Genomic DNA, 22381 nt, shown 5'->3' on the forward strand with positions numbered 1-22381 from the left:
ACATGTTTTAGACCGGTTAGATTTCAAGATGAGATGCAAACTACTTTATATAGCTGAGTCATATTCTATCTGCAAAAAAAGTAATAATAATAAATTAAAAAGGATTAGTCACTGAAGAGTGCCACTTGGTTTCTGTATTTTTTTACAAATTTTTCAGATTCTCTCATCCACAGCAAGGATAATGCTCTTCCTTCATCTCTACTAGATTTTGCAGGGATATTGAATGAAAACTGTTAAAAAGCCAGAACATTTGCGTTCAGCTTATTAACCTAGATATGGGCTACTTAGTGACTGAGGATTGAAATCTGTAAGGAAGAACTTGCAAACATTATTCTAGACAAAACATGGTTGTTCTGACACATTCTGATTTTTCCCATTTATTCCTAGGTGAAAATAAACTGATAGGGGATCTCTTAGTACTGGGCGGAGCAACGTTATACGGCATCTCAAATGTTTGTGAGGAGTATATCGTCCGAAATCTGAGTCGAGTGGAATTCCTGGGCATGATCGGACTCTTTGGCTCCTTCTTCAGCGGAATTCAACTGTAAGTGAGCAGGTTTGAGCCCCAAGGTCATTCAAATAAGTGCAGCTGTGGCCTCTGTTGAGGTATTCTAACCCTCTCTTCGAAGGTAGCCATTTCCTGTGGAAAGTAGATGTCCTCTAATCCTGGAATTTCCATTGGTTTTCATATTTGCATTGTTTTCATATTTCAGATTGGTGGATTTGAATAATAACACAAATTTGTACCTTGGTACTCTAATTCAGGAAAGATGGGGAGGGACTGTTTATCAGGGAGCATAGTTATAGGATGAGGGGTAATGGGTTTAAACTGAAAGAAGGTAGAATTAGATTAGATATTAGGAAGAAATTCTTCACTGTGAGGGTGGTGAGGCACTGGAACAGGTTGCCCAGAGAAGCTGTGGATGCCCCATCCCTGGAAGTGTTTGGGCCAGGTTGGATGGGGCTTTGGGCAACCTGGTCTAGTGGAGGGTGTCCCTGCCCATGGCAGGGGGGTTGGAACTAGATGGGCTTTGAGGTCCCTTCCAACCCAAACCATTCTATGATTCTATGATTCTATTACTGGTGTCCCTGAATAGTCACGTGGGGAGGGAGGAGTAGAAGACATATCCTACCATCTTGTTGCTGGAAGACAAGTGGATACTTCACGTGTTGGTACTTCACAATACTTGATGTTATCTGTGAATAACAAAATCTGCAATTCTCTGTGGTTCTGTTTCATACTTTTAAAAAGTCACTTAGATTTATAAACAGGTAGAAAACACGTCCAGTCAGAAGGTATTTTACTAATTGGCTCATTCTGTCTATCTGCATTATGATAAGGCAGAAATAATGAAAAAGCCTTTAAGAAACTGGCATTTTCACTTCAAAATATTTAGTACTCAGGAGATTGTCACATGGATTTCAGGAACTACTGAGTCATGTCTATATCCACATGTACCTAATAAGCACCTCACCTGCAAGCCTAAGAGTTGGAAGGTAGCTTTCAATATTGTAATACTGTAACTGATCAAAGTGTCGTAAAAGTCACCATGCAAGATTGCCACATTTTATGCAGATCCATCACTGGTGCTTGTCACACAGAATAACTTTTGATTATTAGTCAAAACCAAGTTGCTTCCCTGCATATCTGAGCTACTCAAGTTCTAAGAACAGAGACTGATCAAAACAATGACCCATCAATTCCCACTTAATTAGTTCTATTTCTTTGGCCAGAAAGCTTATTATATTTATGTGGGATCTAAACATGTGACTTAAAATTATTTGTAATAACTGGCTTCCACACAAGGAGTTCCTTTTTTAAAAATATAAAATTCAAGAGCGCATAAATGTGCCTAGTATCTTTGGCTATAGTATTTTTGTTAGCTACAGTGTTCATGGTATGTAGGTACTAACTGATTCTGAGGGCATCAAAGCAGTGCCCTTATCTTGCTCTGTGTGTGTAAACTGTCATGTACATGTCTTGTATTCCTGAATTTAATTATAGTGTCATTACCTCCTCTTGACTCAAGGAGTTAGTCTGTGAGTTATTTTGCTGGGGAGAAGCTGATGCTGGAAGAAGGTATCTTTGTATACAGAGGATACAACTGGAAGGAGACAATAAGAAACCATTTATCTGCTGAAAGTCCTAAGGCTTTTCTAGCCGACCTTTGGCCCAAAAGTTCTCACCAGCAGGCTTTTCTCCACCAGTCTCTGCCACTTTTTCCTGCTAGTGCTTTCGTGAGTCCCAGTAACACTTAGCTCATACATGTACTTTTTTCACAATGTGGCAAAAGGTTGCATATCGGGAGAGGCTACTTGTCTCTGCTACTTGGTTCCATGAAGCGATTCAGCACTTTCTTACTTGTAATGAAGAGCAGACATCACATAGCTATGAGTTCACAGAGGTTTAATCTAACTAAATATACCAATTGTTTCAAAGAGAAGCCAGCTCCCCACGTTACAATTGCAGACTCGTTGAAACGTTACTAGCCACTTTGGTGCAATATAGGACCTTCAGGTCCTATAAAATGAAGTAATCCAAGGAAGGAATGTCTCAGAGGTAGGGCTGTTTCCCAGCATGCTAGACACAGCGCTGGTCAAAGTTTTGTTGGCATCCACAAAATGATTGAGGATAGGGACCATGTGTGCTAATACCAGTGGAGGTCTAAGTCTCATGTTCATAGGATTTACAGGGAACAGTACAATTCTGAAGAAAGGAAAGTATTGAAAAGTGTGTAGGACTACGCTGAATGTAGGAAAGACAAAACAGTAGTGTGGTGGGTTGACCCTGGCTGGGGGCCAGGTGCCCACCAGAGCCGCTCTCTCACTCCCCTCATTCACCAAACAGGGGAGAAAAGGTATAACGAAGTGCTTGTAGGTCGAGATAAGGACAGGGAGACATCACTCACTAATTGTTTTCATGAGCAAAACAGACCGAACTTAGAGAGGGAATTCATCTGATTTATTACTAGGCAAAACAGAGTAGAGGAATGAGAAATAAAATCAACTCTTAAAACACCTCCCCCCACCCCTCCCATCTTCCCGGGCTCGACTTCACTCCCGGTTTCAACCTTCCCCCCCTCAGTGGCACAGGGGGACAGGGAATGGGGGTTACGGTCAGTTCATCTCACGGTGTTTCTGCCGCTTCTTCATCCTCAGGGGGAGGACTCCTCTCATCGTTCCCCTGCTCCAACATGGAGTCCTTCTCATGGGGTGCAGACCTTCAGGAGCAAACTGCTCCAGCGTGGGTCCCCCACGGGGTCACAAGTCCTGCCAGCAAACCTGCCCTGGCGTGGGCTCCTCTCTCCACGGGTCCACCGGTCCGGCCAGGAACTTGCTCCAGCGTGGGCTTCCCACGGGCCGCAGCCTCCTTCAGGTGCCTCCACCTGCTCCAGTGTGGGGTCCTCCACAGGCTGCAGGTGGAATCTCTACACCCCCTCATCCTTCCTCCATGGGCTGCAGGGGGACAGCCTGCTTCACCATGGTCTTCACCACGGGCTGCAGGGGGATCTCTGCTCCGGCGCCTGGAGCTCCTCCTCCCCCTCCATCTGCACTGACCGTGGTGTCTGCAGAGTTTCTTACATCTTCTCACTCCTCCCTCCGGCTGCAAAAGCTCTCTCTCTCTGTTTTTCTTCTTCTTAAATATGTTATCACAGAGGCGCTGATTGGCTTGGCCTTGGCCAGTGGTGGGTCCGTCTTGGAGCCGGCTGGCATTGGCTCTGTCAGACACAGGGGAAGCTTCTAGCAGCTTCTCACAGAAGCCACCCCTGTAGCCCCCCCACTACCAAAACCTTGCCACGCAAACCCAACACAGGTAGCCAGAAGTGAATGTCCCCTTTATTGACGTGCACTGATCTCAAAATAATATAGCAGCAAAAAGGTGTGGCATTTGCCTTGTATTCTATGTGTATTTACAAATATCTACGTATGTGTGGGTGACTCATGTTAGTTCATGCTTCAGCTCTAGTACAGGGCTATGTCTCTAAGAGGACTTTCAAGAAGTAGGCTGCTGTTTTCTATAACAATTTAGCAAGAGTGCTTAATATTAGACTGTAAGGTAAAATAAACCCATATAATGCCTGATGGACAGCAAATGAAGGACAATGGTGTCAGGGCAAGCAGTGAAGTAAAGCAAAGAGTTTGCTAACTACTCGGGCATGGTGGAAAGAGAAGTTTAGTGAGTTGAATGTGACTAAAGCAAGGAAGAACTTTATACCAAAAGAAGAGAAGAAATTAGTTGACAAGAGTTGGAGATATAGCAGCTACCCAGCAAATGGAGATAATGCTGTCTGATGGAATCACATAGTCATAAAATAACCTACTTTGTAAGGGACCCCTGAATGTCATATGGTACAAGTTCTTACTCAAAGCTAACTTCAGTTATGTCAGATTGCTCAGGAACTTGTACAATTGAGTTCTTAATATCTCCAAGAACTGAAATGCCAGTCTTGCTGGGCAACTTGTTCCAGTTTTTGACCAATATTTTTTTTCCTTATATCTAATCAGTTTCCCACATTGCAACCTGTGTCCATTGTCATTCATTCTTTTGTTGTGCACCTCCAAGAAAAGTCTGACTCTATCTTTTCTGTAACTACCCATTAGGTAGTTAAGACAGCAAATTTGTTGTCCCATCCTCCTTCCCCCCAACTAGTCTTCTCTTCTTCACACTGAACAAACCCTGCTGTTTCAGCATCTCCTCTTACATTACGTGCTCCAGACGCCTGACCATTGTGACAGAGCTCCACTGTATTCCCACCAATTTGTCAATGCCTGTCTTATTCTGGGCGGCCCAAAATTGGATACAGTACTCCAGCTGCTGTCTCACAAATCACACCCTTCAACTTGCTGGCCAGACTCTTACTAACACAGCCCGAGACGCTGTTGGCCTTCTGTGCTCCAAGGACACATTGCTGACTCATGTTCAGATTGATGTCCACCAGGACTCCAAGGTTTATTTCTAAAAAGCACCTTTCTATCCAGTCAGCTCCCAACCTGTAGTGTTGTACAGGGTTATTCCACCCCAGGTGCAGGAGTTCACATTTGCTTTTCTTGAACTTCACAAAGTTTCTCTCGGCCCTTTTCTTTGGACTACATTGTGGGTAGTCCACCCAACCAGTCCATACCTCTTCAGTCTCTAAGGATCTTTCAGGAAATCATGTTGGAAGCTTTACTAAAGTCCAGGTAGGTTACACCTCATCCTCTCATCCATTCCCTCTCCTTTATTTACTGAGACAGTCATCTCATCATAGAAGGCAGTCAGTTTTGTCAGGTATGGTGCGCTCTTGAGAAGTCTGTGCTGGCTGTTTCCAGTCATGTCTTCAAGCCTGCAAATGGCTTCTGGGAAGATTTGCTCCGTAATCTTCCCAAAGGTTAGTGTAAAGTTGGCCAGGCTATAATTTTTGCTCTTTTTGAAACTGGATGTTGCATTTGTCTCTTTTCAGTCATCAGGGATGTCCTCCAATCACCACAGCCTTTCAAAGATCATTGTGGTTCCGATTCTTCAGTGAATCTGGCATCACTAAATGGCAACTTCTGGCAAAGTTGCTCTTACCTTTCTTTGTTTCATGGATCATAATGAATCACAGACCACAGCATATTGTTTTATACTTTGTATCGTATAGGCAATATTATGAAAACAATGTTCCTACATGTAAGTTATATCAAAATTTGTTTGCCAGAACAAGAAACATTGCAGTTTGTTTTCATTATATTCTTCAGAAATTGCTGGTAAGAGACACATACGCCTTTGCATGCAAAGACACTTATAATTTAGTTATTTTGCAGATGAAATAATCTTATTATTCAGTACACAATATTAGATTTGCCACACATCAGCAGCAAGCAACTTAGAATTTCCAGGATGCAACTCTCTAGACCAGATTAAACTGGAAGGCACTGAGTTCCTGCAGTTTTACTATTAGACTTGGTCTTCTACATACCACCTTTTGTACTAGGTACTTAGTTTTTCAATCTATGTAATTCCATGTTGTACGCTTGTTTAAAATAGTGTCCAAACTAGCATGCAGAGTTCTGCACAGCAGGAGTTATCTAGAAATCACAGATCAGAGAAAGTGCTTAGCTGAATGAAGACCTAGCTCGTGAGATACCTCATCTCTAAGGGTCTATCTGCCTGGATTGGGAAGAGCTGACTTGTTGTCACCTTAGAATTTTCTGGATCTGGGATTTTGATGTTAATGTACAATGGAAGACTTACAAGATGTGGACTTTTGTGGCTTGGCCCATCCTTTGCTTTGTTTCTCGACTTTCGTTGCTGTGACTATATGATCTCTCTCAGTATGTAACAAATCATGGTATTCTCCCCAAAGCTAGCCTGTGATATCTATTTATTTGACACTGCAGAGCCACTCTGAAGGGTGAATAACTCAGACAGATACATTATTAATCATTAAAGTTCAAAAGCTTTCAGAATATTAAGTCAGAAGAGTACAAGAAGATTGAACATATAGGGGGATGGGCACTTTGGGCAGGTATATAGAGAGCTGGAAATAAACCAGTGGAAATTGTATGCTATCACGTCTGATTACTGCCCTGAAGATCTTTCAAATACACAGGCACAGGGATAATGCCAGAGTGAATTAGCAAAGTCTGATTGCATTTGGTTCCTACAGAGATTTTTTGTTATAAGGTTATTTATGTTGTTTTGTCCAGCATTTGAATTGAATGAGTGGAAGTAATTTAACTTCTGTTCTCTTCCATCAAATTTTGCCTTCTTTTCTCTTATAGTGCAATCATGGAACACAAAGAGCTGTTGAAAGTTCCCTGGGATTGGCAAATAGGTAAGAAAACACTTTATCGCATTGAAGATAGTTGCTGAAGGAGGCGTGGAGACAACCAATGTTTCGGGAGGCAGGCACAAAGTTTCACAGGAGCCAATGTTTGTGACTTTTCTGCCAGTCGCTGCCAAAGGTTGAACCACATGCCTCATAACCTTTCTTAAATGATTTGTCCTCCCATTGCCTTATTATGCCTTCCTTGCACCATTAGGTTAAGCATATGAATGCTGTAAGATAATTATTCAGACAGCCATGAAGTAAAACAATAATGGAGTTCCAGTTCTAAGATTCAATGCAACAAATAAATGAGGTAGTCATTAAGAGCCAAACCTTTTCAATGAATGCCAAAGAAAGAAAATGGAACCTAACAAAAAAACTAAAAAAGTACTTGCAGTGCATATTATAGCCTCATAAACTCATTTCCAAGGGGAGCATTTCTGTATGCAAATGGTTAATTGCTTTCCAAGTAGTCTTGGTGGAATATAGCAGATGTGTCTTTTAGACAAGTTTAGGTAGCATCATGCACAATGAAGCTCTTAAGGTGTTCTGCTATGCAGTGGATTGCATTTTCCCATTTCAGTTTGGAAGCTGAGTTTATGATCTAAGACTCCCTTCTAATTACTCCAACAAATTACTTGCTTTAAAAGCAAATCCACATTTAGGAAAGGAGAGTCTCTATAATCATGCTTTTACTATTTATGACAACAGAAGAAATAAAAGAATGCTAATAAAGAGCTGATATGCTTAACAGAGGATTCAAGCTTTGGCAATCCATTGACAATTGCTTGTTCCCTAGTTGCAGAATGAACATAAAAATGACAGCTCAGGAGTATGCAAAGGCAACTGATTATGTGGGGAATCCCTGAGGACAGGGGATACAAGTTACAGGATACACTGTTGTTTTCTTTAAACTTAGTTCACAATTTCCTCTCATGATCATAAACCTTAATAAAAATGGCATCTTTCACAAAACACTGCATCTAGAAGTCTTGGAGATTCGATGGCTGAGCTATAAAACTAAATGACAAATCAATTTAAAGTATCCATGGAGAAACATACTCAACTGCATACTATAAGTGTATTGGCCTTCTTTAATCTGAGATAATTAGCATAATTGTATCAGTGTTTGTTTATACTTCATGATAAGGAGCTCAGGGACATAATTAATCTGATACTGATGGAACTAGCAATGGTCATAGTGAATTAATCTACTATCCGTGTAAATGTCATATATACTTCCATGGGAATTCTGTTGTAACTCAATATCAGTGAAATGTGCTATTAAAATAAAGTCTATCTTGGTCCATGATGCCATTAAAATGTCATTGAAAGATAGTCACTAATTCTGACGAGTCCCTGTGCATCATAAGGAGGACATCATCTTAGCAAGAGCATCATAGATATGTACTTGTTTTGTTAGAGCAATAATTGGAAATGTGGTGTAGTTGAACATGGATTAGATGGTGACAATTATGTGTAGTTTTGTGTTCTTCCCTGGCTTCCACTGCACTTGGTGTGCTTTCCATTGCATTGGCAGTGATACAAGGTTGTCAAGTAGTGATTGACAAATCTATGTCAGGGTGTTCACAGCCTTGTCCTGAATAGTTATCCACTGCGACCGACTCAAACCTGCAGTCCAACAGAGTTAAATCATCAGCCTTCTGAATGGTAGTGATAAAGTCACAGCAGGCAACCTAATAAATAACTCAAGGTGGCCTGTTGCCATCTGCCATAATTGTGCTATTAAGAATGGATGAGCTACCTTTCAACTGATGTAAAATGCAAATGATTTTTGAATATAAAGATCTAAAGCCAATCTGTTATGTCTATCAAGTTTAAAACAGGCTGTGGCCCTCCTGGTTTTAATTTTGGAAATTCCCCTGATACATAGCATCATCTTCACACTTAGTATAAATCAGTGTAGCTCTGTTTGAACCACTGAAGGTTTAAGTATTACTACTTGCTGACAACCTGACTGAAAAGAGAACGATTGTACTGTTCTGACTGAGTGTTTCATATGAGACCATGACACGTTTTGCAGAGTGATAGATGAAATAATAAACTAACATCAGTTTTATTTAAGAGAAAAGCCAGTTTGAATCTCCAAAGAAGTGTCCTTTGTTACAGGGGGATTGTATATTTCTGAATGGTCTTTATTCCAAGAAGACAGCATGAAAAACCGTAATTGATTCCATTTCATCCCAATGAAACAATAGCTTTTGGAGTGAAAGCCATGAAGGCTAAAACATGCAACATTCAGCCAGCATGCTCAGGAGCTAAAACAGAAGTTCCCAAGGCATGTTAGTCTTGGTGGTACTTGGGCTACTTCAGAGTAGCCCATCTGTGTGAAGATGAGCTGTCTTAAGAGAAGTGAGGAAATACTGAGGGATTTGGGCTTGTTCAGCCTGCAGAAGAGAAGGCTTCAAGGAGTTGTCTAGAACGAGATTATCTAAAGGACAGATAGGTCTTCACAGCAGTGCATGGCAGGAGGATGAGAGACAACAGGCAGAAGCTGAAATGAGAGATTCAGACCAGATAAAAGGAAAATCTTCACATTGAGGACAGGCAGGCTATGGAGCAGGTTTCCCAGACAGGTTGTGTAGTCTCCATCCCCAGAGATTTCAAGACTAGACTGGGCAAAGTCCTGAGCAACTTGGTCAGATCTCACAGCTGAGCCTGGTTTGAGCAGGGTTTAAGCTAGAGACCTCTCAGCTCCCTACCAGCCTGAATCACCCCACAATCATATGATCCTAAGTGCCCAGTTCAGACACTTATGAGACATTCACATGCAACCAGGCAAAACCAGTGACCTTACCCATCAGGGTGAACACTGACAGACAAGATGGGATCCCTTTGACCAACCTGGTGGACCTGGGATGTGGCCATCTGATTTAGATAAGCAGACTCCCTTTATCATCAGCCACAATAAACAGACATGACACAAATCATACTGTGCTAAAGTTGGTGTGTAAAAGAGGTTGGACAGTCCAACCCCTGAAATTTTCCAGTCTTCACTGACCACCAACCCTCAGTATGTGCCCAGAGTTAGGTGTAATGAATCCTGCCCACAGCTGCCTTCATGCACATTAAGCCTTCAGTTCAGGACAATGCCGACACATCTGAAAGCAGACAGTTACAAATTATGACCTTCTCAGGGTTTTAACACAGACCAGCTGATCAGCAGATCATTACAAAAGCACCTCCTAACGTACCAGGTTGCTTCCTTCCAGTGCCTCCTACAGGTAATTGGTGCTGGTGACTCAATGCCTGGTTAGACACAGGTCCCAGCACCTGGGACTGCAGCACTAGTGGTGATTCCTGAGGCTGCCATTTGCACTGTAGGGGTACCCAAGGAAGCTGAGACTCCAAGCCTTTGACTTAAAACCTATTTTTAGTCCAAAAACTTGCCCTCTACAAAGCAATATCTGAAAACCATGATGTCATTTCTAGTTTGCTTATTGTCACCACTAAATGTGATCCAGCTGGTGGGTATTACATGTATTTATAAGATGTAAATGAAATGCCACTTTATATTCACCTCTGATAGGACAGCTACAGTTTAAGCAATTTTCCACTGGAACTGAAATGCCCTTTGGAAAAGTAGGCAGTGAAGTGCATTGAGTTGGCTGCCAAAGAATGTGACCACTGAGGCAGCACCATAAAATTATACTGTTAGTTGAGAGCACAGCCCAGCAAAGCACCTGAATATGTGTGTTAAATCCAGAATGACTAGCAGGGGCTGGGTGGACCAGCTGGTGATCTGCAGAGTGTACTTTGGGAATGCTGACTTTGGGTCCAGAATGGGTTTTGTGCCTCACCTGTTCTTGATTTAAGCCTGGAAGAAAAGCTGACTTAATGCTCATGTATGCAAACAATTTCTCATTGATCAAAACTACACTCCATTTGACGCAGTCATTTGCCTACTAGAGAAGAGTTGCAGAGTTTGCATAAAGCAACTCTTTCAAGCACTGCCCAAGGCTGATTCTGTTGTTACCCATATACAATGCACACCTTAGAAATTTGCTACTTGTTATTAAAAGCAGTTCTAAGCATGGTTATCCATATTCTGAATATAAATTCAAATTCATTATCATGCCATAACAATTGATATATGGACATTGACATTTTGTGACTGCTGTATTTGTTTCAGATGAATGTACCCTTCAGTTCAGATGCTCTAAGGAACTCAAACGATCACGGCTGATTTTGTCCTTTAGATAGCTTTTCTAGAGTTTTTAACTAAGTGGATCCACAAGCAGATATAAATCATATGGGCTTTTTTTCCCCCTTCTAATCCCTTTCAGGACTTTGGCAATCAGATTTTCTGCAACTTTTAGTCGATAACAACATGCTCTGAAGAGCTGGCGTGAGTCTAAATTTAGGCTCGTGCACATATCAGCTGGGAATTCTGCAGCATACGGCAGCCTAAGAAATATCATTTGCATGAGAGCAGATGAGTGAAGTGTTTGCTGTTTTTTAACTTCATATTGATTAATTTGCCTTGGGATTTATCAAATAATAACTGAAGCAATGAATTCCTTCCCAGTAAGTTATTTAGGTTTTTAAATGAAATTAGATTTTTACTGTAATTTATTTTTATTATATTAGTGTCTAACAATCTAATTTGTGTGAGGCAGTCTGTAAATATGTAGCAAGAAAGAGTCTCAGCTCCAGAAAGTTTTATTAAGGAAGGCAGACAAAAAGGAGTAGGGAAGCAGAGGTGCAAAACTGTGATTTGTCACGTTTGGTGGCAAAATAGGACTAGGACCTCTGACACTTGAGAACTTATCCTCATGCATTCATCCATTGGCTCATTAACTCCTCTGCAAATACTTCTGCATTCATTTTTTGGGTCCATTCCCAGAAAATATTGTGTGCTCCATCCAACTGGGCCGAACTCAGTTGGTGTTGGGGACATTCCGCTCCATACGAGACTAGATTTGTTGTGTCCAAATGCATCATTTCATCCAAATTTATGTTGGACATGAGGTATTCACTATTAGCATAAGACATCAATTTAAAACAGCACTGCTATTACAGAGACCACAGAGAAAGGACCTCATGTCCACTGCTGATATGGTTTTCACTAGTTTTCTTATATATTTAGAATTATTTTCTTAATCTATATATATGTGTGTGTGTATCAATAATTTGAATCCATGTTTCTTTGAAAAAGCATTATTCATTCTTTTCTAAAAACACAGCCTCCTTCCTCCCAACACGAGTCATTTCTGCAGGCTATGAAAGGTCACTTAGCCTCTTGTTTCTCTTCTGCAGGCTTGTTGTATGTTGGGTTTAGCGCCTGTATGTTTGGCCTCTACAGCTTTATGCCGGTGGTCATAAAGAAAACCAGTGCTACTGCCGTCAACCTTTCCCTACTCACAGCTGACCTGTACAGCCTCTTCTGTGGATTATTCCTCTTCCACTACAAGGTATGTGGAAATGACAGATGTATTTGGGTAATAGCAGTATGCCTGAAGAGACATCAATGCAGAACAATGAAACAAAAGAAGCCTCCAAGCTTTGTTAGATCTACGCAGTAAAAAATGCAGAATTTTTTTATACTCCAGGCTTCCCACGCCAAAACCAATTTTATTTTATGATTTCCAGTTTTCAAAGAGAGCTCATTTGGTCTCATTGGTACAAGTTTTAAGATTTGAGTACCTGTTCATCTGCTACTGTATCACTAATTTCATTTTACTTGTCAGAGGTAACTTTCAACTGTTGTGACCAGACCCAGGGTGGCAGCATGAAGGGAAGGACTCTTCCAAAAATCCCATAGATTTTTTTTTTTTTTGCCTGGGAGCAAGGTCGTTTCATTCATGCTGATTCTGAATTTATAACTTGTAGTTGTCCATGAATCACACCTTTTTTGTCAGCCAAAGCAATGGCTTACCTGTTAGTGTAAATGCCAAAATGTGCAGCAGATTTGTGTTAAATTAGACTTTTACCTCTCAGGTCCTCTAATATTTAAAACATTGTGTTGTACAGGCACACATTCGCTCCCCGATTACAAGGAATGGCACTTCATTATTCACAAGTATGCCCCCCCAGTGTCCATCATATGAAAGCAGCATCATGGTGCTGGAGGCAATTGCTTTGTACCATCATTTATTCATAAGAGGGAGGTAACTTGATAGCTAAAATGGTGGCCCAGAGAAGTGTTAGCTAAATGTAAGCCTTAAAATTCTGAGTAGCTAACCAACACAAATCAGATTTTGTGATACTAGCGGTACCTGAATTAATCTGAATGAGACAGTGAAAGTTCAAAAAGCTTCAGAGTCCAACACAAAATGTTTTTCACTATTGCCTTTTATTTTGGTTTTATGGCTTTAATAATTTTGCAGACAGAGGGAAAGCAAGTATAGAAACAAAAGTTTGACTGCGAACACAATGTAGAGGTTGTCTGCTGCTTTGCAGGTCTGTCTCATGGTGATTTGGTTTCTTGTTCTTTCTACCTGTTGTGGTTTAACCCCAGCCAGTAACCGAGCACCACGCAGCCGCTCGCTCGCCTCTCCCCCCGACAAAGGGATGGAAAGGAGAATGGAAAAAAAATCTCATGGGTTGAGATAAAGACAGTTTACTAGGATAACAAAGGAAGAGAATCATAATAATAATAGTAGTAATAATAATAATAATACCCCAAATGATGCACAAATGCAATTGCTCACCACATGTGGAAGGGAAAAAAAAAACCCACAACCCGATGCCCAGTCTGTTTCCAAGCAGCGATCCCACCTCACGGCCAGCTTCCCCAGTTCTATCCAGAGCATGACGTTCTATGGCAGGGAATATCCCTCTGGCCAGGCTGGGCCAGCTGTCCTGGCTGTGCTCTCCCAGCTCCTTGTGCACCTGGCAGGGCATGGGAAGCTGAAAAGCCCTTGACTTGGTGTAGACACTACAACTACCTAGCAACAACTAAAACCATCAGCGTGTTATCAACGTTATTCTCATACTAAAGGAAGCCTGTTACCCCATAGATAGTAAGACTGTATTTACATTTTTCATCACTGCTTTTCCTTTGTGCTTTGTACTCATCCTGCAATCCATATAACTCGTGTGTGTCTCTTCTTTGTTCTTCCCAGCTGAAGTGTTGATAAGGAGAAGGCCTTTGTCAGGACTTTTTGGAAGGGCCTTTACCTGAAATGTAGTATCAACCTCCCAAGTGCTTAGTGTCTTCTTTCATACCCTTCTGTGGTGGGTTGACCCTGGCTGGGGGCCAGGTGCCCACCAGAGCCGCTCTCTCACTCCCCTCATTCACTAAACAGGGGAGAAAAGGCATAACGAAATGCTTGTGGGTCGAGATAAGGACAGGGAGAGATCACTCACTAATTATCATCATGGGCAAAACAGACCGAACTGAGAGAGGAAATTCATCTAATTTATTACTAAGCAAAACAGAGTAGAGGAATGAGAAAATAAAATCAACTCTTAAAACACCTCCCCCCACCCCTCCCATCTTCCCGGGCTCGACTTCACTCCCGGCTTCAACCTTCCCCCTCCTCAGCGGCACAGGGGGATGGGGAATGGGGGTTACGGTCAGTTCATCACACGGTGTTTCTGCCGCTTCTTCATCCTCAGGGGGAGGACTCCTCTCATTGTTCCCCTGCTCCAGCATGGAGTCCCTCTCACGGGAGAAAGTCAAACTTCTCCAACTTGAGTCTCTCCCATGGGCTACAGTCCTTCACGAACTGCTCCAGCGTGGTCTCTTCCATGGGGTGCAGACCTTCAGGAGCAAACTGCTCCAGCATGGGTCCCCCACGGGGTCACAAGTCCTGCCAGCAAACCTGCCCTGGCGTGGGTTCCCCTCTGCATGGGTCCACAGGTCCTGCCAGGAACTTGCTCCAGCGTGGGCTTCCCACGGGCCGCAGCCTCCTTCAGGTGCCTCCACCTGCTCCAGTGTGGGGTCCTCCACAGGCTGCAGGTGGAATCTCTACACCCCCCCATCCTTCCTCCATGGGCTGCAGGGGGACAGCCTGCTTCACCATGGTCTTCACCACGGGCTGCAGGGGGATCTCTGCTCCGGCGCCTGGAGCTCCTCCTCCCCCTCCATCTGCACTGACCTTGGTGTCTGCAGAGTTTCTTACATCTTCTCACTCCTCCCTCCGGCTGCAAAAGTTCGCTCTCACTGTTTTTTTTCCATTCTTAAATATGTTATCACAGAGGTGCTGACTGGCTTGGCCTTGGCCAGTGGTGGGTCCCTCTTGGAGCCAGCTGGCATTGGCTCTGTCAGACACAGGGGAAGCTTCTAGCAGCTTCTCACAGAAGCCACCCCTGTAGCCCCCCCGCTACCAAAACCTTGCCATGCAAACCCAACACACCTTCAAACTTACGTTGCAGAGGATATTTGAAAAGAGAGGCTGCATTCAGAGACCGTCTAGTTTTAAAAATCTACTTAGTTATCTGGTTACTTCTTTAGTTACCATGTTTTTATCCTTAGTCAGATCACCTCCTCCTTTTCTTTCTGGTTTACTATCAGGTATCATTTTATATGAGGAAGAAGAATTGTGAAATGTGCGACTTGCACTCAGTAATGAAGTCTAGCATGTTAACATTACATGATCTAAATTAATTCCCCTCCTAAGACTGTGTACACTTGCTTGTTTTCTAGCTTCTAAAAAGCTGTTTCGTTCCCAGCCCAACTGTACATCTCCTTCAGATACGCAGCTCCTTCTGCTTATTGCTGCCCTGACCAATGGGCACAGCACCACTTCACTGGGAAGCAAATGGTTTTATGCTGAATTAGGATCAACTGAGTGGTTTAATGCCCCTTGCAGAATATAATTTTATGAGGCTTTCAAGAAACAGTTATGATTTTTTCCCTGTGCTGTTACTTTTATCACCAGACAGGTTTATTGCACCTATAGCAGTAAATCCATGGAAAATCCATGGAAAATACAGGAAATGAGTTTAACCGGGCTTTAGAGCCTCTGAAACCAAACTGAGGGGAAGATTGCCTTTGAAGTGTTTTTATTCCTTAGCAATTCATTTTTTTATAATGTAGACTTGCAACATCACGACTTGCGGGACAGTGAGTTTATAAACAGCTGCATTTATATTCTTACCCCATATACAGATATCTTTGTAGTACATTGAACAGTTCCCAGGCCTGTGAAAGCTAGAAATACAGCATGTTAACTTGACACAGCTCTGGTGATATACTTGTAATTCAAGGTGTTAATTGTTCAATGTGTTATTGTATTAAAATGTGATGATTTATGACTTTCAGTTTGAGATTGATGACTAGATTGTAGTGCATCATTCTTAAAATTATCTGCATCCCTGAAATAAAAGCTCTCTTTTTAGTTCTTCTGTAATCAGTAATTGATTCCAAATATTCCAGTGCATAACGAAATGTGTCTGACCTCTTTGGTGGCTGAATATTGGCCACTGCCATAGCACTTAAGTATACAACTCCACATCTTCAATCCTTTTTTTTGAATTCTCACCATATTGATATATTTTATACAATTTTGATGTCAAAACTTTCCTAACTATCTGTTCTCATTTCATCTTCTTCTTAAGCACAATTAAATTATCTCCCGCTTGGAAAAACAAAGCCCACCAGAGCCCTAAAACTTAACAGATGATGATGTTATCCTGTACTATCACATTCCTCTTCACCTCATGTCTTTCAAACTCATCTTTTGGTTTGAGCTTTGCCTTGATTTCTTGGTTTCTGTGAACTTCAGTGTTTCCAGGAGTAGCAAAGCCAGCCTGCAGAAGGCTCTTTCCCACCCCTCACAGGCAGGAGGAATCCACAGTGCCGCTGCAGCATGGGGAATGAGCCTGCACAGCAGAGCCCAGGGGCTGCTTTCCTGGTTGGGTTTCACCCACGCTTTCTATATATAGACACGATGGTAAACAGCTTTGGAACCAGACAGGAAGATGCAATGCAAATGATGAGAGATGCTGTGCAGAGGGGTGTCTAGGCATACCATGGAGGAAATTTAATGTTCTGATTAACAGGACTGTCCTTGCCCTGTCAGAGACTGTGATAGTCGTTCTTTGTCATGGATACGCTGACACCAGTGGTGCTGGGAAATGCAGGGACAGGTCCCCGGTGTACAGGGTTGGAACTTTTGTATAACTTCAGTTGTTTTTTGCTTCGGAGGTGTTCTTTTTTACATTTTAGTCTCAGCCTTAGCTTTATTTTTATTTGCATTTTCAAAGTTCATACTTTTCATTTGCAAGCCGTATGTTGTGCTGTAGTCATTCTAAGCAAATTGGGTTCTCGCTAAATAATCTAAGCAGTTTATTTTACGTTTTCCACCAGCTAGAGCATGCATACTGATTGTGTTCTGCACCAGTAGGTCAAGTCATGCTGTATTATGTCATTACCTAGCGAGCCAAGCACAATCAATTATATTCTGCCTTGGCAAATTCATTCAGCATTTTATCCAAGATGCAGCTGTAAAAATTCAGAATTTCTGGATATAGTAGCAATTTCCAAATGAAGAAAATGCTTATATTTCATAATAAATCAAGGAAGTCATATATCTTGATTTAGAATTGTGGTGAATATCTGTGACAAAGGACTTGGCTACACAGATAAACATGTGTGATGGGTTGACCCTGGCTGGACACCAGGTGCCCACCAAAGCCACTCTATAACTCCCCTCAGCTGGACAGGAGAGAGAAAATGTAACAAAAGGGTCGTGGACCAGGATAAGGGCAGGGAGAGATCACTCACCAATTACTGTCACAGGCAAAACAGACTTGACTTGGGGAAAATTAATTTAATTTATTATAATTCAAATCAGAGTAGGATAATAAGAAATAAAACCAAATCTTAAAACACCTTACCCCCACCCCTCCTTTCTTCCCAGGCTCAACTTCACTCCCAAATTTCTCTACCTCCCCCTCCCCCTGAGTAGCACAGAGGGACGGGGAATGGGGGGTGCAGTCAGTTCATCACACGGTGTCTCTGCTGCTCCTTCCTCCTCACGGGGAGGACTCCTCACACTCTTCCCCTGCTCCAGCGTGGGGTCCCTCCCACAGGAGACAGTCCTCCACCAGCTTCTCCAACGTGAGTCCTTCCCACGGGCTGCCATTCTTCATGAACTGCTCCAGCGTGGGTCCCCCACGGGGTCACAAGTCCTGCCAGCAAACCTGCTCCAGCCTGGGCCCCTCTCTCCATGGGGCCACAGGTCCTGCCAGGACCCTGCTCCAGTGTGGGCTTCCCATGGGCCACAGCCTCCTTCAGGCATCCACCTGCTCCACCGTGGACCTCCATGGGCTGCAGGGGGACAGCCTGCCTCACCATGGTCTTCTCCACAGGCTGCAGGGGAATCTCTGCTCTGGTGCCTGGAGCACCTCCTCCCCCTCCTTCTGCACTGACCTTGGTGTCTGCAGAGTTGTTCCTCTCACATCTTCTCACTCCTCTCCCTGGCTGCAGTTTCTCTTGTGTGGGTTTTCTTTCCCATTCTTAACTATGTTACCCCAGAGGCGCTACCACTGCTGCTGATGGGCTCGGCCTTGTCCAGTGGTGGGTCCGTCTTGCAGCCAGCTGGCATTGGCTCAATCGGACATGGGAGAAGCTTCTAGCAGCTTCTCACAGAAGCCACCTTTGTAGTCCCCCCACTACCAAAACCTTGCCATAAAAACCCAGTACAACATGATACTCAAAACCTTTCGGCACCAGAAATCTGAAATCATGCTAGCCAAAACCTCACTTGCTGATGCTTCTAAAAATGACTTTTCAATGCTAATCCTAACAGCAGAGTCCCTGCAATGAAAAGGAGCAGATGACAGCCTTCTCATTACATCAGAAAACAAGCCATGAAGGAGACTGCTTTTTAACATAATGGAGAAGAGAGGGTACAAGTTGGGGGCAATAGGTTCCAATTTCATTTTTGTCAGCAGAGATCCTAAGCAATGCCCATGAATTGGGGATTTATGTAAGCTTCACTGAGATGAAAATTTGGCGCTTACTGGAAACAAAGAATTAGGAACCTCCATGAAAAGCGTGTACTTTACCATCCTGATCCAAACTGCTGAAGCCAATATGAGCTTTTCTGCTGCCTTTACTGGGCTTCAGTTCATTTTCCTAAATTAGGAAAGTCTGCCACTCAAGGAATAACCTTTAAAAAAATTCACAGTTTCATGACTGTGGAGATAAAGACCGTGCCTTATTGTGACTCTATATGCTTCAGACAGTCCTGGGTTTTGTTAATGAAGGATGGATATGATGTCTGTGGTTTGGGAGCTGGAGATAGAGTTGGTTTCGGGGAGGATTGTTTATTTGTTTATTAGTTTGATTTTTACTTGGCAGCCATCCATAAACACCTGAGAGACTTTTCCCAATCATCTGACCGAGGTGAGAAAATACTTCAAATTATGTTCTCACCTTTTTTTTTTTTTTCCAAACTTATCTGCAAGTATAAGCTGAAGTCAGTAAGATCCTTTTCTTTGCTTGCACTTGTTAGGGGACTGACACATATGTATTTTAAACTTTGACAGTGGTGTTGTCAGTGGTGCCTCATTATTTCTAGTAAAGCAGGCAGTGCAGGCTAAACAACTATTTTTTACGTTATTACTTCCTCAGTCATATATACTTTAGGACATTTTCCGGATGAAATTGGATACGTAAGCTGCTTGACCCATAAATTCTCTGTTTGAATGGAATTTAATCTCACAGGGCCTTTATCCTGGTGAAGACTTCTAAGCTTTTGCTAATAATGAGGATAAATCATATTACTAGTTAATTCTTTATGCCATTGGTAATGTGCAGACACCTACATGCATGTTTCCCTTTCTTTTCCAGAGTACTAAATTTCTTACAGTGGGATTCCCTCTCAACAACTCTGTTCTCATGAAGCTGTACTGTCTGCATGCCTTTCATCTAAGTGGCATCTTAAAAGCTTCTTTTCCACATTTCTTTAAATGTATTTATGTATTTATTTATCTTAATTTCCTCCTCCAAATTATAATCACTTAAAAATTGTTAGATGTCTATATTTGAAGAGCTACCTTGAGGTGAAAAGGAGTTAGGTGTGTCTTTGGTCACACTTGAATGTATATTCCTGTGACAGAAAGGGCCACATCCACCCACCCTTTGTCCAAGAGTGCAGGATGCCATGCAATAAAAAACCTATGAAGTAAAATGACAAAAAAGAGTAGAAGCTGGAAAATGAAAAGACTCCCACCAAGATGTTGCACAGTCTGACAGTAGATTTTTAACAACACAGAGCAGACATGGCAGATTTCTGAAAATACTGCATTGTTAAAAGGATATCTCTTCCTTTCACAGTGTTATCTTGCAATAGATTCGTTATTGCAAAGCATGAATAGTGAAGCATAGATACTTACCGTATCGGAGCCATCAAAAAGAGTGTAAAAGATGTAGCATTTGTATTGCAGAAGTTACGATGAAAGCTTCAATTTCAATTATATTTTTTCAGACACTAGCTCATCATAAATGTCAACTTTTGTAGGTTGTTTTCAGGGCTTTTAGCTTGGGATTAATTTTTTTTTTTTTTGGTCTCATGTTAAAAGACTCCTCACAACAGAACTAGTTAGGAGTTTTCTAGCAAAATACATTTTAGTTGGAAATGCCTAATTATCAGAACAGAAGTGCTAAGTGAAAACATCCTGTTTTCAGTATGCTCCCAAGGAAACATGGGCTGGCATTTCCCAGACCCTGACTGCTGTTTTGCCCACTCATCTAAGAGGTTGCAGCAGTGCACATTTTCCAATGTTTTCAGGCAGATATCCTAGGACTGGAAGGTCTCAGGCACAAGAAAACACAAGTTACGCAGCTCATGGATTTTGGAAGCCAGAGAACAAATCTCAGTTCTGCATTAGACAGCCCAGAACCCCAAGAAGGAACTTCTAAGGCTTCCAAGCATCTGCCATGGAGATTATCCTGGCAGCTGCAGTCAGCAGTTGCAGAGTTTCCAGCAAGCATACTTTGTTTTAGAAACAACAGATTTAGGTGTTTTATAAAAGAAGCAAATGCAGGATTTCTGTTCTTGGAAGAACTTCTGTTTCTGTTTCACGTCTCAGTTTAGGAATTTTTTTCTTTTCTTTAATTACAGAACAATGGTTTGGTTTCCTAGCCAGGAACTAGTTCATAATTACAGCAAGAGAACAGCCAGAAGTTGATCTACCTACCTATGCTTGGGTTTATAGTCTCTTAATTATATAATTTAGATTTCTTAATATTCTTAGTTAACAGGTTTACCGACTGGTTAACAGGGTTTACTGACCACAGCACTGTTATGTGCCTTGCTACTCCACACCTGGTTGTCAACTCATAGTATGTTTTTTTTATTTTTTTGTATCAATGATTAGATGGTTGTAATTTTTCTTTCTCCATTTCTCCCCCTTTTTTATTGTGTGTAATTTTTGAATCAAATCTTTTTATGACTCAGTATCACATCTTTCTGCATAGCTTAAAAGTGTTAAAATGTGAAAAGATTTGTTTGCAAATTCAAAAGAGCTTTTCAATTTGACACATTTATACTCTTTTTAAATTTGTGCATAATGTAGGTATGCAAGTAAATTTTCATTTGTATAAAAGGTGTTTGAGGCCAGTTGAAACTCCTGTAATCACTAAATAGAACCAATTTCAGACTGAAGTAACTAGCAGTTTATACTGACTATCCAACCAGTCAGGGGATAAAAAAAAGCACCACTGTGTGACCGAGTTCTGCCTTTGGTCATATTGGATAGCAAATTGTCTAATGGATATTGACTACTCAAAAGAATACATAAAATGAAAAAACAATATAAATGTTAACTGTAGTAAACAAGTGTGTAAAATCAGCCTGTTCACAGGCAGTCCCCAGAGAAAGAAAAGAGACAGTGTATCTGTCTGTGTAATCTACTTAAATTGATGGTCAGACTTGCTTGCAACGAACCACTTAAGTTCTCTGATCTACAAGGCACTGGGAAAGTGGTGTAGTTTCCTTATAGTGAGAAGTTCTTATTTTTCAAACAAAATAATGAACAAAGGTTTTAAGTCCTAGCATAGAACCTATTAGCTTCCTCTACTTTTTCCTACAAAATGAAGAGGAACCACAGGACTGTAAGTTTCCAGCATTGACATTTCTCCATACAGATGATGTTAAGCTGAGGGTTAGTATTGCTTTCAGTTGTTATAAATTACTCTTTCTTAAGTGTCTTGAACAAAGAATTGTCTTTGGAGAATGAGTTGAACATGGATAAATAAACAGGAATATACTCTGACCGCTTGAAGAAGGTAATTTACATCACTGCCATGGGACCTGAATTTTCAACATCTTGTAGAATGTTGAGTCCATCATCCCCAAGCCTTCACTGATTTCTTGGCAGGGGTAGGTGAGGGGGAGCAGTGTTTAGGGAACTAGTGAGAAATGGTTAAGGAGTTAGGGGAGGGGAGTGTAATTCAGGATGTTGTTTCATTTTGTATGTAATTTGAAGTCACTGCTGTCGGCAGTCAGAAGAGGTGATCCCACTAGTCTCTTCTGTCCCCACCTCTGGCTCAACAACACTCCAGACGCATGAGCACTATAGCAGACGAAGAGAGGCAACAGCATTGTACTGGTGGAGCATGCAGCGGTATCCTTACGTTTAGCATAAGACTTCTGTCCATTAATCATGTT

At 41.9% G+C, this 22381-nt stretch overlaps 1 protein-coding gene across 1 annotated transcript in view; it reads left to right on the forward strand.

The window, feature by feature from the left end:
* Nucleotides 1-22381, forward strand: part of SLC35F1 (solute carrier family 35 member F1) — a 262370-nt gene that overhangs the window by 222975 nt on the left and 17014 nt on the right. The window contains exons 5-7 of the mRNA XM_054819545.1: nucleotides 388-544; nucleotides 6745-6797; nucleotides 12072-12226. Of these exons, the coding sequence (XP_054675520.1) occupies nucleotides 388-544; nucleotides 6745-6797; nucleotides 12072-12226 (365 nt within the window). The remainder of the gene's footprint in view (nucleotides 1-387; nucleotides 545-6744; nucleotides 6798-12071; nucleotides 12227-22381) is intronic.

This window comes from Grus americana, chromosome 3 (genome assembly GCF_028858705.1).
Source record: "Grus americana isolate bGruAme1 chromosome 3, bGruAme1.mat, whole genome shotgun sequence".
Classification (NCBI taxonomy): domain Eukaryota; kingdom Metazoa; phylum Chordata; class Aves; order Gruiformes; family Gruidae; genus Grus; species Grus americana.